Here is a 13,886-nt window from a genome sequence, read left to right as displayed (position 1 = left end):
ATATATATATAGATATATCATTTATTTATTTTGAATATCAATTATATTTTAATCAGGGACAACTCGCGTTCATCGAAGACACTTTTAGCATAATTAATCTGAAACGAAAGCAACAGACTCAAATAAATATTCTATTCATGTTCAAGCAAAGCTTCTTGAGTGTAATATATGAAAACAGTTACAAGGACCAGACCCAGGTTGAAATCCGATTTCTATATGGTTGTTTATATATAGTTTACGGTGATTTTAAAAGGTTAGGATTTTACTTACACATCTAGATGCGGTCTCAGCACATTCCTCTGTTCGACAACGAATTCGCGGTCGTGTAATTTTTGGTAAGATTGTTGATATTTCTATGTAGTAACTGGATGAAACTTTAGTTGTAGATGGGCTTGGCCCCGTATTAGTTGTCAATGGATGACATGATAGAATTTCACTAAGGTGACACTCAAACATAGTAGTTGGGTTTTCCTCACAAATGGAGAATATACGAACAAATTCTGTAGAAACTAAAAGGCGTAATCTTGCTTCTTTATCACTCCAAAGGTTTGGCTCGTAAAATATGATTTTCTCCATAAAATTTTTACGATTTATTAAGTAAAGGTACTGTTGACCTTTGCTTTGGCGACTAGAATATGGTGGTAAAAGCCCACCAGGTGCACCGGTTACGCATCTGGGTAAACGTTTCCGGCTTGGAGCATGTCGATGTGAGTCTCTGCTAGTTTCACGAACAGCACTTGCCGTTTCTGAAGCCAAGTCCAGCATTCCAATAATTGGCTTCGTAACAGTGCCCACCAATCCTTTGCCTAAGCCACTGAGAAACCCTGGAACACCATCGGCGGAAGCACCATCATATGTGTGTCGAACAATACTTGTGACTCCTCCAAGTAATCCAAATCCAAAGCCCTTTATGCCGGCTGCTAGATGACCACCGGATGTATTTGATTGTAGCTCCAAAATTCGTTGTCTCGTTTCGTTATCGTGGTCATCCAAAACAACTTTTCCCAGACTATCCGATAATGTTTCGGTTAACTTTGCTGTTGAATTTGAAATTCCATGTGTAACATTTTTCACAAGACTTTTGACTGAACCTTCAAAGATTAGTCCTGATACACCTTCTGACAGATCGTTTGCAAATCCTAGAGGATTTCCCAAGAAATCAACACTTCCCAATATTGAAGCTGCATGCCATTTAATTTGGTTTATATAGTGCATCTTTATCGCTCTCAGGTAAACATCCAATGTCTCAAAATGATACCTATGGGAAAAATTGTCAAGCTCTATCAAAGCATCTTCAAATTTTATTAACGTGAGGCCCAACGACTTTTTCGTGTATTTTAATTCCTCGGGTAACTTTGAAGAAGTAAACGCAGACAATCGAACCTGTGCAGAAAAGTATATTTTATAAGAAAAATAATAAAAGAAATCTTTTAAAATTTTATAGAAAGGAATTGATCCTGATCTAACCTGTGTAGGTCCAATTGTTAAGTTTTCAAAGTAGTATCTTTTCATATTATTCTCGAATGATCTGTCTTGATGATCTTCATAGTCACAAGGACGAAACGAGTTGTGTAGGTTTTCCTTGCCATATCCAAGAAATGAGGCTATTTTCAGTATAAGCTTTTCCTCTAAATACATAGTGCAGGGTTTCACATCCAGATTCACGTATTGAAAAATTAAAGCGTTCTTATTGGGACTGGGCAACATTTTAAGCGTAAATCGCACGGCATTTTGTACTGAGTCCTCCTTTGTTGATACAGTAACATGCAGGGTCACTTGGCTAGCGGAGTCTAATAATTGGTTGTCAATTTGAATGCTTGCTATATTTAGGTCTATTGACTTTTCCAACGAACTATCAATGAATTCCGCAACGATGTTGTCCAAACTAATAAATATGATCTCCTCGCAAGGTTTCAATGTAATTATAGAAATTCCAATTCCTTTGGGAAGATCGACATTTATCTGAAATTAACAAATATTCTTCTATTCAAATGCTCCACATACTTTATTTTTATTAATGTTCATTTAGTGTAGTTTTTATAAAAACTTACGTGATATTCGTGTGTGACTTGAGTTTTCGCTTTATCAACAATCTGTCTGTTGTTGAAGGATGCATGGGTCCAAAGTAGGTCGGGAGCCAGAAAAGTCTCATTTGGCTTCAGCTTTATATCACAAATTTGCACAGTCTTGATCGGTCCATCCAATTTGGTGGATATTTCCAATTGGCCAGAACCAGGCCTTAATTTTTGGGCAACGAGATGTTGTTCGCGTGGTGTTATATCCTTACATTTTGAATGATGTTTAAGGCGACCCACTACCGCCTCCGAACCAGACCTAAGACCATGTTTTCTAGAAGGAGACTAAGAGGAAAAAGATTTCGATTATGCTCAATGAACTTATAAATGAATTATAAAAGCTTTTCAGACATAATTTGTTACCTGAACACACATATTCGCGTGACACATAAGTCGACCATTTTCAAATCTCCAGGTTTGGGTTGTGGCCCTCTGTTTATTGGGCGTTCGTACTACGAGCGCAGTAAGATCCGTCGGATTCGGTGGTTTTTCTAAATCTAGGACCAACCGCACAGCACTAGCCTCATTCGTTTGTACTGGTGGTGTCGATCCTTCATGTTCCAATTGGCCATTGGAATTCATTAGCCACAATTGCGAGCGATCTCCAGAATTTTTTTCCATAATGATGACCCTTTTGTCTTGTACACCTAGGACTAGTTGCTTATATTTTTCGTCTGGCTTATCACCATCCCTTTTGTATTGATCGAAGGTGTCGTGAAACGCAATATAGATGAAGTTGGAGTATGTTAAGGTCTTACTGCTTGATACGTTAATTGGGTACTCAAGTATGTTTCCCCCAGGCGCTTCCATAAGCAATGTCTCTTTGCCCAAGGGATCATCCATAACATACGACAATGAAGACTGCGGCCGAACTGGTGTTGGCCAAATAGGTTTCGAGCCTTTTTGTGAAAAACTGATCACCACCTCCGAAAAGTTATCAATTCTAATTGGCGGTGGTAAGCTTCGAGCATCCGTAAACAAGAGAATAAACGTCGCCCCTCTGGATATTATCTCCAGTCTTAGGAAAAACATTTCGCACCATTCATTCCTAACGTTGATGTACAAACTCTGCACCTCGTTAATGGGTATGCCTTTCGACCAACAACAACATTCAACATCTGCGATTCGTACACAAACAAGCGGCTCTCGGTCCCCGTTGGTCCAATGAAATGGGAAATTGCAGTCAATAGGCGCCGAAATAACATTACGCAAATTGGTAACATCCTAAAAATAGACAGAAACAACTTTTGAATTTAGTACTCAATCTAGAACAGGAGTGCTCTAGTCGAGAGTGCCCGACTATGAGATACCCTGAAATCATTTGTTTTTAAGGGAGCGTGAGGTTCAATAAAATCTTATATACACAATTAATTATATAACTCTCGATAGATTCTAAGCTGTCATTGTTAGTACTTACATTATGAATAATATTACATTGTTGTGTAAATTCAAGCTGGTGACCGCTTTTATTGTACAGATGGAAGCGTGGTGACAATGTAACAAATGTGGTGCACGAATATAGACCCCTTCCGCGACGTACTCTAATACCAATTGTATAGCACCCGGGTCCGCTTTCCGTGCGCAATTCCCTGTATGTTATATTCTTGATCATGCTGAAACTTTTGCACCACTGAAAATATATAAAATATATATGTAGCAAAAAAGAGTTGGTTGCTTGGAGAACTCACCTGATTGTTGGCACCGAACGTGCTGCCCAGGCGCACTTCCAAGCTAGGTGATCCTTCTTGATCGGAAAATGAAAACATTAAGGGAGAAACTTGTCGTGCTGTTTCATGTTCATCAAATTGTCCAGCTGCAATCTTATTCGTTCCTTCTTGTTTATAAATCAATGGAAGACCAGTTTTATTTACAATCCAAATGGGCGCACTTATATATATTTCCATTCCTCTTCCTTTTAGGGATTGAATAGATATGTGCAGATGCAATTCTCTGTTTTTGGCGTCGATTAGTTTCAACTTCGGCTCGACAATACCAATATGATTCGCCGGAACCTTTAATTGGCCAGAGACATGAAAGTTGTCTAATGTGATGCTCAAGTTAAAGGATTCGTATATATTTCTATTATATATGTTCTTGCTCTCAAAGGCATTAATTCGTCCCGCATTGCATCCATTTATGTTGAAACTTAAATCACAGCAAAGCATATTCTTTAGCATCAGCGGCGATAGCAAAGTAATTGAGTGGCCCGGCATACTCTGATCTTTGTAGGGATATATTTCCCTACCTATGCTGACGAGTGTGTACAATACGCTTTTGTTGGCATCGTAGCAGATGTTTAGATTTTGTGAGCTATCCGTTTTGCAATCTTTCCACACTATTTCATCGTTGCTAAATCCAACATCGTCAATTTTGGATTTCGTAGATTCGCATGGTATATGTGAGATATATAACGAGGCGTCAATAAACTTCAGAGGCACGCATTGTTGATCATTCGGGCAGATGACGGTTATAGCAGAAACAGCATCTGGCTGATTTTTATTTAAAACCATCTTCAGATATATGTCGTGATCCAATTTGTTTATTACTCTCAATGGGGACATGACTTTGATAAGCTTTTGCGCAGAGCCCATAAGTGAGATATCAAATATGATTCGGGACTTTTTTTCAAAATGCGAATCCAAGATTGTTGTTCGAAAATACATGCCCACCTTGTCTATAGAAATTGGCCCAATCAAGGTCCAGCCATGAATTTGTACCAAAATTTGGTGAAGATTCAACAGATGCGAATCAATGTGCCGCAATTTACTCTTTTGACTGAAATCAAAGGTTTTTATTTCTTCAGGCTGCACAGAGGTCCAGTTTTTGATAATATCCAGCTGCTGAAAATCCGAGCAAGTCAAATCCCCGAGTTGAGCGTAAATTGGCTTAAAGAGTAGCGCAGAACCAGTTAGATTTTGAAGGGCAAATGGTACGAAGGGAGCTCGTTGTCGGAAATTTGAGTTTTTGGCGTTGTCGAGTGAATGGAAATCGCTCGTCCAATTTTTGGAAACCATGTGAAACAGCTCAATTAGTGTTGATGTGATATTAATCTTCAGTAGCTGCTTGCTGTTCAAAAAGATTTCGAATCGTTTCTTTTTATCGAAATGGGTCCTCTTATATTTCCACTTCACAGCACATTGCCAAAGTTCGGCAAGGGGCTCCCAGCCACTTAGTCTTCGATTGTAATAGTTGAGCGTAACTTCAGTATCCAGATCACCCTCAGCCGCATTTGAATTTAAGCTCTCGACTTCAATTACATTGGCATGGAATTTGTATTTGAGCAGAACCTTTGTTAGCGATACTTCAAGAAGGGGTACATCAGCATCCATGCAATCATCAATAACGCACATGGATATGCAATTAGCATCGAGAACTGCGGTCTTTAATTCCAATGCCGGATTCTTGACGGTGCTGCGCTTCTGCTGAGACAACCAAAGGGCCGCTTCATTAAGTTTCCAATTGTTTAGTTCCATTGCGATCCAGCAGTTGGTTATCTCAAATCCCATCGCAAGGAGCGGTGCAATTTTTTCAAATTCAGAATTCGATTTGGACAAAACATTCGGCGGAGTTGAGGTTTGTGAGGGTATTGAGCTGAGCATTCTTAAAAAGAGTTTCATATCGATGTAGGATAAACGTATATTCAATTGCTTTTGTACAACAATATTCAGGCAATTGTTTCTCAGCTCTACGTTCAGAGTGAACGGATCAATTATTGACAGCGCACTCTCATCCTCAGCGTCTAATATGCATGAAAATATTTCCAAATGATTTATATTTATGGACAGGGGTACACTGTGATTATGTGGCTTGTAAGAAATGACCGTTGTGCTCTTCAATATAATAGCATTTGAATCAAGTCGATTATACTGTTCCACTAATATAATCTCGGAGTCTGTTACGTTTATGATATATTCAGACAGGGAAGCATCTGCCGCTTGATCTATTTGCGAAAACTGGGTTGATTTTGGATTTACGGACAATGCTGTTAGCGGTTCTTCTTCGAAAAACTTCTTCAACCGTTCTAAAAAGTCTAAAATTCCTATTACTCTCATGTCGTTTAACATGACCGTATATTTGCATAAATTTAATCTTTTTCTGCAATGAATTTCAACCTGAGCTGAGTGCTTGGGAATTGTATCTTTCTTTGAGGGCTGTAATATGTTTCTGAACACATTGGCATTGTTAATACCATCGCTTGGTCTTTCGTCAACAATTAAAATATTGCTAGATATCAGATCTATATCTTGTGAGCCATCACTCAACATGTCAATTTCTAGTTGTGATCTTATAAAATGTATGCATGCTAGGGGCTCATGCACAAAATCTGGCATCGTATTTGTATTTTGAACTACCAGAATGGAAACATCTTCCAGAAGTATTCTAATAGAGAGCAAAGTTATAACATTTGTGGAGTCTTCATTTTTAGAAAACAAACTTAAAGCCGAAAATGCTTCAATTGATGAACTAGCATTACTAAAGCTATTGCAATAAACGTCGTCTATATGCTCTCCAATATTGTTATTTAACAGACCTCTAATTAATTTATAATTCTGAATATTGAGTGTTGCATTTAATTTGGAGAAAGTCCCTTTTACACTAATATCCGGACAGACGCGTATGGTATCTGTTGTTAGATTGCGTTCGACTTGAAGATCGAGATAGCAAGATTCTTTAAACAGTCGACTTCCCTTGACAAAGCTCGTATTAGCAATATTTATAAAAACTTCTTTGTCATAATTGCTTTCTAATTTATCTACACTACGTTCACCCGAGAACAAGTTTATGTTGACTAAATCGATGCGCATGACGTCCAAAATTTCATCCTGGCTTTTCACCGCTTTTCCCTTCTTGCTTATGATGCACTCATCACTCGAAAAATGAAAACTATTCTTCAGAGTAAATTGTCCCAGATAAGCAATTAGCACATGATTGCTATTGTAACAGGCGGGTAACACAATTACTGGGGAAGCGGCTTGAATGCAAAGTTTTATTTTAGTCGGCTGCAAGTTTTGAACCTTATCCACGTTATGCTTCTTCAGTTTTCTGATTACGGGCTGCAAATAAAAATGTATTCATACAAATGAGCAACATCTGGGTATGCCATTAACATAAATACCGTTTGTAATTGTAACAATTCCTTGATAAATAAGTGAAGTTCCACTATAAAGCGCTTGGTATGAATATAATGAACCGATGACATGTTAATCCATAGAACTGCATCCGCGTTAATGCTATTCGGTGTTTCAATATCCATTAGTTTTCTATAAATATAGAACAGTGAAATATTTATATGTTTATTTCAAGATATTAATAAGCTCTAAATTTTACTTATTTACCTTTTATAAACAAAATTTAAAGCCTCGGTGCCACTCGTAATAAAACGTTCTTTATATAGGTAACCAAATTTCGTAAGATCGTAGACAGTTATCGAGCCCAAACAACCTTCAATAGCTTTAAAGGTAGCTTCCTGAATTATGGAAAAAGTCGCATTGGATACATTTATTCTTGACAATACTGCTTCGTTACGAGTTGATGTAAAATTTAAAGACCTGATAGACACATTCAGTTTGCTGCTGAATTCATATACGCCTGGGAAATAAAGAAATCTTAATTTAATACGAATGCTTAAAAAATCGGAGGTGCACTTACTTTTTGGCAAACTATTTTTTTGTTCAGCTAAGGATTGTGTCTTTTCTGTATCGGCAGCTAGCCCAAAGAAGTCAAAGATCGTATACCATCTGTCAACGCAAATTGTCAAGTTCAGGCAGTTAAACTCAATGGAGTTTTGCTTTTCTGTTTTTGATTCGCCAGGTTCTTGAAACACACGTCTAGTATGCGATCTGTAGATGACTAAGTTGTTGCTTTTCCGATCGGTCATGTCATTTGATTTGTATAGACTAGTTTTATATTTTTTAGTTTCTTTAACTTTTTTATGTTCACATAGGTTGGTGATAGATGTGGATATTGTTTTGTGCTTGCTGTAAAAACTGGGCAAGTCCGGGCATGATGAAGACGTTCGAGGTTTCCGTTGATATGTTTTTTCAAGATTTATCGAAGTAACCATATTCCTAAATGGCGATGACATTTCCGATTTTAAATCTTCCATTAGCACGGAGTTCAAAACGATCTTCAGATCTTCATTCAGGCCGCTCATGCAATGCTTTACAAAAAAGTCCTTAAATGTAACATTTACCAAGGGCTCATGGCTTTCGTTTTGCAAATTTATTTCTAGCACAGGCACTGAGAACTTAATAGTTGTTCTGATTCGCTGTGCATCAGAAACATTTGCGTTCGTCACATTTGCATTTGTCATATTTAGTTTTACATTGCCCGACGAAACGCCATTTGAAAAGTTTGTAGCATTTTTAATAGACTCTATTATGTTCTTATATTGCTTTCGATAAAGTGTGACCTTTAGCGTTTCAACCATACTTCCTTCAACCTAAAAGAGACAAATTGTTAACTTATCTAAAATTTATTTGAGAAAATATATCAATTATAATAGTTGGGCAATAAATTATAAAAGGAAGTGAAGTGTAAAAATCACTCTCCACTTACCAAGAGTGTTTGAATTTGTCTTTCTCCGCCCTTTGTGTCGCCGTATCCTGTAAACACATTTAAGGATATTGCCGTGTCGTGCAATATGGGGAAGGCATCCTGTTTACATTCATACATTTTGCTAGCTATTGGAAGGGTGTAGCTCCAATCTTCCTTTTGCTCATCAATGTTTAATGAAAATAAATTTATATTTTTCACCTCAATAACATATTTTACAATTACATCCTCGTTTATATTTCCTATCTTTTGATGAATGTCATCGTTATTACGGCAACTAATTTTTCCCAAATTGGCAATGAAAACTTCTTTACTATCATTTGAAATGGGAAGAACGATTATGGGACTACTTATAATAACGTCAAGCCTAAAATGAAGAGTAATATAATATTACGTATTTATATAAAGTTAATATAAAGATAGAATTATTGAAGTTTGATAGCATAAAGATTAACAATCACTTACGATATTAATGAATTTTCTTGATTTCTATTTAGCTGGGGTGGTTTTGCCTGATTACTAACATCTTTTATTTGTTGCACAAATTCTTTGGCCATATCAGTTGCTTTGTTTCCGATTGAAGTTAAAAACTCTCTGAAAATAAAAATTATGTTATTAAAAAAAATTATGAAATTTATCGAGACATGTTGATTACTTACTTAAGACCCTGTTTAAAACTTGTAATACAAAAATTGAAATCTTGTAAAAATCTAGGGCTATGGGTATAAGAAACAGACGCCATTCGAACGTGTAGAGTGACTGCGTTTTTATCGCTCCACAGATTTGTGAAACTGAGGGCATCAATTTGTTCGTACTTTTCTTCTTCACTATTGTTTAAATATATTTCGTTCGAGAGTTTATTCAGCACTGATAGACGGTTCGTTTCTAACTCTGGATCTCTTCCAATGGACAGAATTCGTTGATAGCGTATGCCTTGCGGCGTAATATCGATGATTTGTATGCCTCCTAATGATCCAATAATTGACAAGCTCGATTGCATCGAAACATTTATCTTGGCTTCACTTATTGTGAGCGTACCTACTTTTCGGGCAATCTCATACTTATCTCGCTTTATCGTGTACAATATTAAAACATTTAACCGAAAAAAATCGAAGATAATTTCATGATGATTATTTTCAAGGGACCCCTCTGTTTCTTTTAGCTCCAATGCCGGCCCCGTATCACTCTCATCCCTAACTTTTTCGAAAAGCTTTTGACCACGGCAAATGCGTTCAGCAAAATTTAGAAGTTCGAGTATAGTTTCCTGGTTGGCTGAAAGTAAAAATATAAAAATTATTATAGTCAGCTAAGGGATTTTTCAGTAATGAATTGAAAATAACGTTAAAGATATATGTGTTTAGTACATACCAATTATTTCCAAACTATTAAATGAAATTTTTGACGTGTGTAGATAGGAGGACTTATCCGAATCGGATGCAATAATATTGATATCAATGTTAATCAGCGCATTTAATTCCGATTCATCACAGCGTTCGCCCGATGATCCTAAAAAAAATTATTTTTAAACGATACCAGCAATAAGTCGACTTAGGGAGACAATATCAAATAAAAATCTAATTTAAATATCGAATTTAAGTACCTCTTTGTATATTTTGGACTGCTTTTGTTATAATATGCGGACTTGTTGGCCTGTGATGGTCAGTTGAATCTGGGGATCCGGGTGTAACAGGTGAGCAAGCATTACTGTGTTTTAGGCTTCCAGAAAAGCTATCCATCCTGGAAATAAAAACTTGTATTTAATTCCAAATTCCAAGTCTGAACACCTGTTTAGGTATTGCCGGCGATGTGAATATATTGACGGCCGCATTAACACTGTTCACGACAAAGCCCCTAATAAGAACTGGAGCATAGTCTATGTCGGCGGCTACGACGATAACGGCGATGTCGGTACCAACGACGATATTGGCGACAATGGAGCAAAAATATTTATACTACAGATTGATAGTTTGTAACTCAGCTGTAACTGGATACTATAAGGTATCTAATAATATCAAATTTTCATTATTGTCAGCCGTAAATAACTATAGCTAGTTAGCTTTTTTCATCTCTTATAAACTCACCCAACATTTCGATGACTGGCCACCAATAGTTCAAAGTCTGGACCGAAAGACTGAATAGCATCTACTAGAAGTAATCCATGGACAGACATTGTAATCGTTGTTTCTTTTCCAGTGACCACTAAGCCTGCTCTAGCTCCAATGATTTGCAATTCGGCAATGCTCTTTTCCTTAGATTGCATTTCGATGATTAGTTGGCCTATGGCGAACTGCAAAACCAAATGGCTTTCATCAGCATTATAGTAGGGATGATTACTTTCATCTGTATGCTGTTTAATTTCAGTTTCGAATGTTGATTTTTTCTTTAGCCGTGGATTATTTGTAATTGGATAAACTATTTTTAAGAAATGTTTGATTTTTTCTTCATTGCCATGTATTAATATCATGGGGCACGTTCCGAATAGGGTGAGGGATGGATATTCCGGATCAGATGTAAACACAATACGTTGCTCGATGGTAAGCGTAATGTTGAATTTGTCAATTAGGTGAAAATTTGAGGAAGCCTTCAAGCTAGCTTGCCATCTTTCTTGGTATTTGCATACTAACACTTGCAAGTTCGTAAAATTTATTGTATACGTATTATAAATTTTACTATGCAAAGCAGATTCCAGTTGAGTGTTTTTATTTATGAGATCCCTATACAAGTTTTCTTGCATCGTAGGAGATTCTGAACCACTTTTTTCTGATCCAGGAGGAGTAGAGCATGGAGTCATATAGGTTTCATCTTCCTCGTTGTCATCGTTATCTGTGGTAGAAGTTTCATCTGCCTTTGAAATAAATGTTGAGGTTTTCTTTTGAAAATCTGATTTAACCAATTGAAATTTTCCAAAATCCATTAGAACCATCAACGAATTTTCAATCTTGTAGTTTTCCAAAAATATAATACGCGGTGCAAACACCTCAATTTCAAATGTCCATATTTTACGATTCGCCTAAAAGTGAGAGCAGAATGGATAGTTTATTATTTTGTTTACTTTTAAAATATTACTTAATAATAGAATATAGAGTTGTACTCTTTAATCTTACCTCATTGCCAAGGAAAATCTGGTTCCAGGAACTTAGAAATTTGCGTTCTTTTTCAATATTATAAGTATCCCTTATTAAATACTGCACTTTGTTAGATTTGGTAAAGAAATTTAAAAACCAATCGACAGCGTCTTGGTTATAAATCAAGTCCAAACTTTTCGATTTTATTATAAGTCGATATTGTAGATGATCATCATTTTCGTATTGCAAGTGAAATAATGGATCCTGTTTAGTTGTAGAATTTATGACATTTTTTAAATCCGGTTGGTTTATTGCTGTTGATCTATCAGTCTGTGGTTTGATCAAGTAACAATGCTTGGAATCCTTGTTGGTTTTATCTAATAAATAAACTTCTCCCAAGGATATTCCTACAACATAGGATGTAAATAAAGGATTTAATTGTAGAAAAGACGATAGGTTATTAAACTGCATTTCTATAGATTTTCCATCATCACTCTTTGTTGATTCCTCGGATTGTAAGATAATGAAACCCTTAAGAAGTTCAATAGTAAAATATCCAAAAATCGTATCGCACTTTAAGTGTGACTGACTTTGAAGCGAGTGTTCGAGTGCTACCAATATGTCGTCTTCTAAATTTTGTAGGGATTCATCCTGCTCTGCAGAGACTGTAGTACCGGTTCCATACCAGCCCATCCAGTTGGGGAACCAATGAAATAACATTCCTTTGCCTTTAACGTTGTCAGACTTAATAGAAATGCCTTTCGAGAACACTTTTTCAAAACATATTCTGCGCAATATGATTAAGTCGGCAACTCCTCTATCACTTTCAATATAAGCTTTAAATTCTTTGTCGTCGTTAGACAAATTTTCATTGGGATTTAGTATAACCGCCTGACAAATTCTCATATATCGAAGGTTTTCCTTCAGTGTTATAAACTTCTCGTCTTTCGTTTTAAGTTCGCGGCCATAGCAAACGAGAACATACTTCCACCACATTTTAGGATTATCCTTAATACTGATAATTGGTCTTTTTAATCGAAATTGACATATCTCCTTTATTTGTTGAATGCCAGCGAGTTTATCCTGTATTTCATCGTGCTGGGCCTGCAGAGTCACAAAACGTGTTGTAATTAAAGGAATGAATTTGCTTGATTTTACTTACTTTGGTTAAAACAATTATAACTTCAGGTACTAAAAGATCACAGGATACTCGTGGCTTGTCTTTTGAGCGGATCACTTGTGGAGATTTTTCACGTTTCCATCTAGCGATTGCACTGATTGGTTTGATTATAAATTCATGAGGTCGTGTTTGACACGTCGAATTCATGTTCAGTAGAAGTTCTTGGTTAGAAAACTTCTGACATTTGATATCTTCATGCAAAGTATCCCAGTAAAGGGACAGCTCTTTTAATTCAACGATTTTAAAATTAATATCATTGTTAATCGTTTTATTTGAACCAGTTACCCAGTTGCCATCACAGCTTTGTGCAGTCAGGGAGCCAATTTTAATGCCAGTGGCAATTTTGCTTTTACCCACATCTACGACGTCTTCGTAGCGAAAGTGAACATCGAATATTTTAAGTTCAATGTTGTCTATGATATTCGTTGCCATATTTGTGCCATATTTCAGCCAGTTATTATACGATGAGAAGTAATACGATTCTATTTGCTTTCCCTTTTCAGAGCGCCAGTTGGCTTCTGCAGTGTCTAACACCGATTGCTTATACTCCAAGTGGAGCAGTTTCTCTTTCACCTCATCCCAATTTTCAAAGTCCTTTGGACAAACGACGCAAAACAATCCTTCCACGGAAATACACCATGGAGATGTCCTGAACTGTCGAACCGGCACTTGCAGCTTAATCTTACGAATGCTGCCCGCTGACACTTCGATTGGCAAGCCAAATGAGCGCAACGCATCTTTTCGTATGGGAATGTTTTCAAGCTCGACTTCTCCTAAAATTGTGATAATAATTAGTTTATTTCGTAATTGTGTTAGATTGTATTTGTATACCTGATAACAGTGCAACAGACAGTTGAGCAGAGTTCAAATTTTCTAAATACTTCCCTAGATAGGTATTTAAGACCCACGTAATCAAATCTCTTAACATTATTGTGTTCTTAGAACATTACATGTGCATTCAATATTTAATATTTTTTAGCTTTATATTGATTGTACAGGTGTTCCGATATC

The 13,886-nt window shown here is 36.6% G+C and overlaps 1 protein-coding gene across 2 annotated transcripts; it reads right to left on the bottom strand.

Annotated features, from left to right (window-relative positions):
• Positions 1-27: 27 nt before the first annotated feature.
• On the bottom strand, positions 28-13,839 carry LOC115770012 (vacuolar protein sorting-associated protein 13D). 2 transcript variants are annotated; one of them, XM_030715064.1, is made up of 19 exons: positions 13,707-13,839; positions 12,858-13,648; positions 11,735-12,799; positions 10,712-11,640; positions 10,231-10,367; positions 9,999-10,136; positions 9,290-9,902; positions 9,096-9,224; positions 8,634-8,997; positions 7,725-8,517; positions 7,412-7,664; positions 7,192-7,336; positions 3,764-7,129; positions 3,493-3,705; positions 2,439-3,299; positions 2,052-2,360; positions 1,468-1,962; positions 271-1,383; positions 28-98 (listed from the first exon to the last, which is right to left on the bottom strand). In XM_030715064.1, exons 1-19 carry the CDS (start codon positions 13,801-13,803, stop codon positions 42-44), a joined length of 11,868 nt encoding a protein of 3,955 aa, XP_030570924.1. In that variant the 5' UTR covers positions 13,804-13,839; the 3' UTR covers positions 28-41. The 2 variants fall into 2 exon arrangements, with proteins under 2 accessions (XP_030570924.1, XP_030570923.1); XM_030715063.1 differs by lacking the exon at positions 28-98 and adding an exon at positions 114-212.
• Positions 13,840-13,886: the final 47 nt, after the last annotated feature.

The sequence above is a fragment of the Drosophila novamexicana genome, unplaced genomic scaffold (assembly GCF_003285875.2).
Source record: "Drosophila novamexicana strain 15010-1031.04,08,12 unplaced genomic scaffold, DnovRS2.1 tig00004555-arrow-pilon, whole genome shotgun sequence".
In the NCBI taxonomy this organism is placed as follows: Eukaryota; Metazoa; Arthropoda; class Insecta; order Diptera; family Drosophilidae; genus Drosophila; species Drosophila novamexicana.
This window is presented reverse-complemented; position numbering and strand designations above follow the sequence as displayed.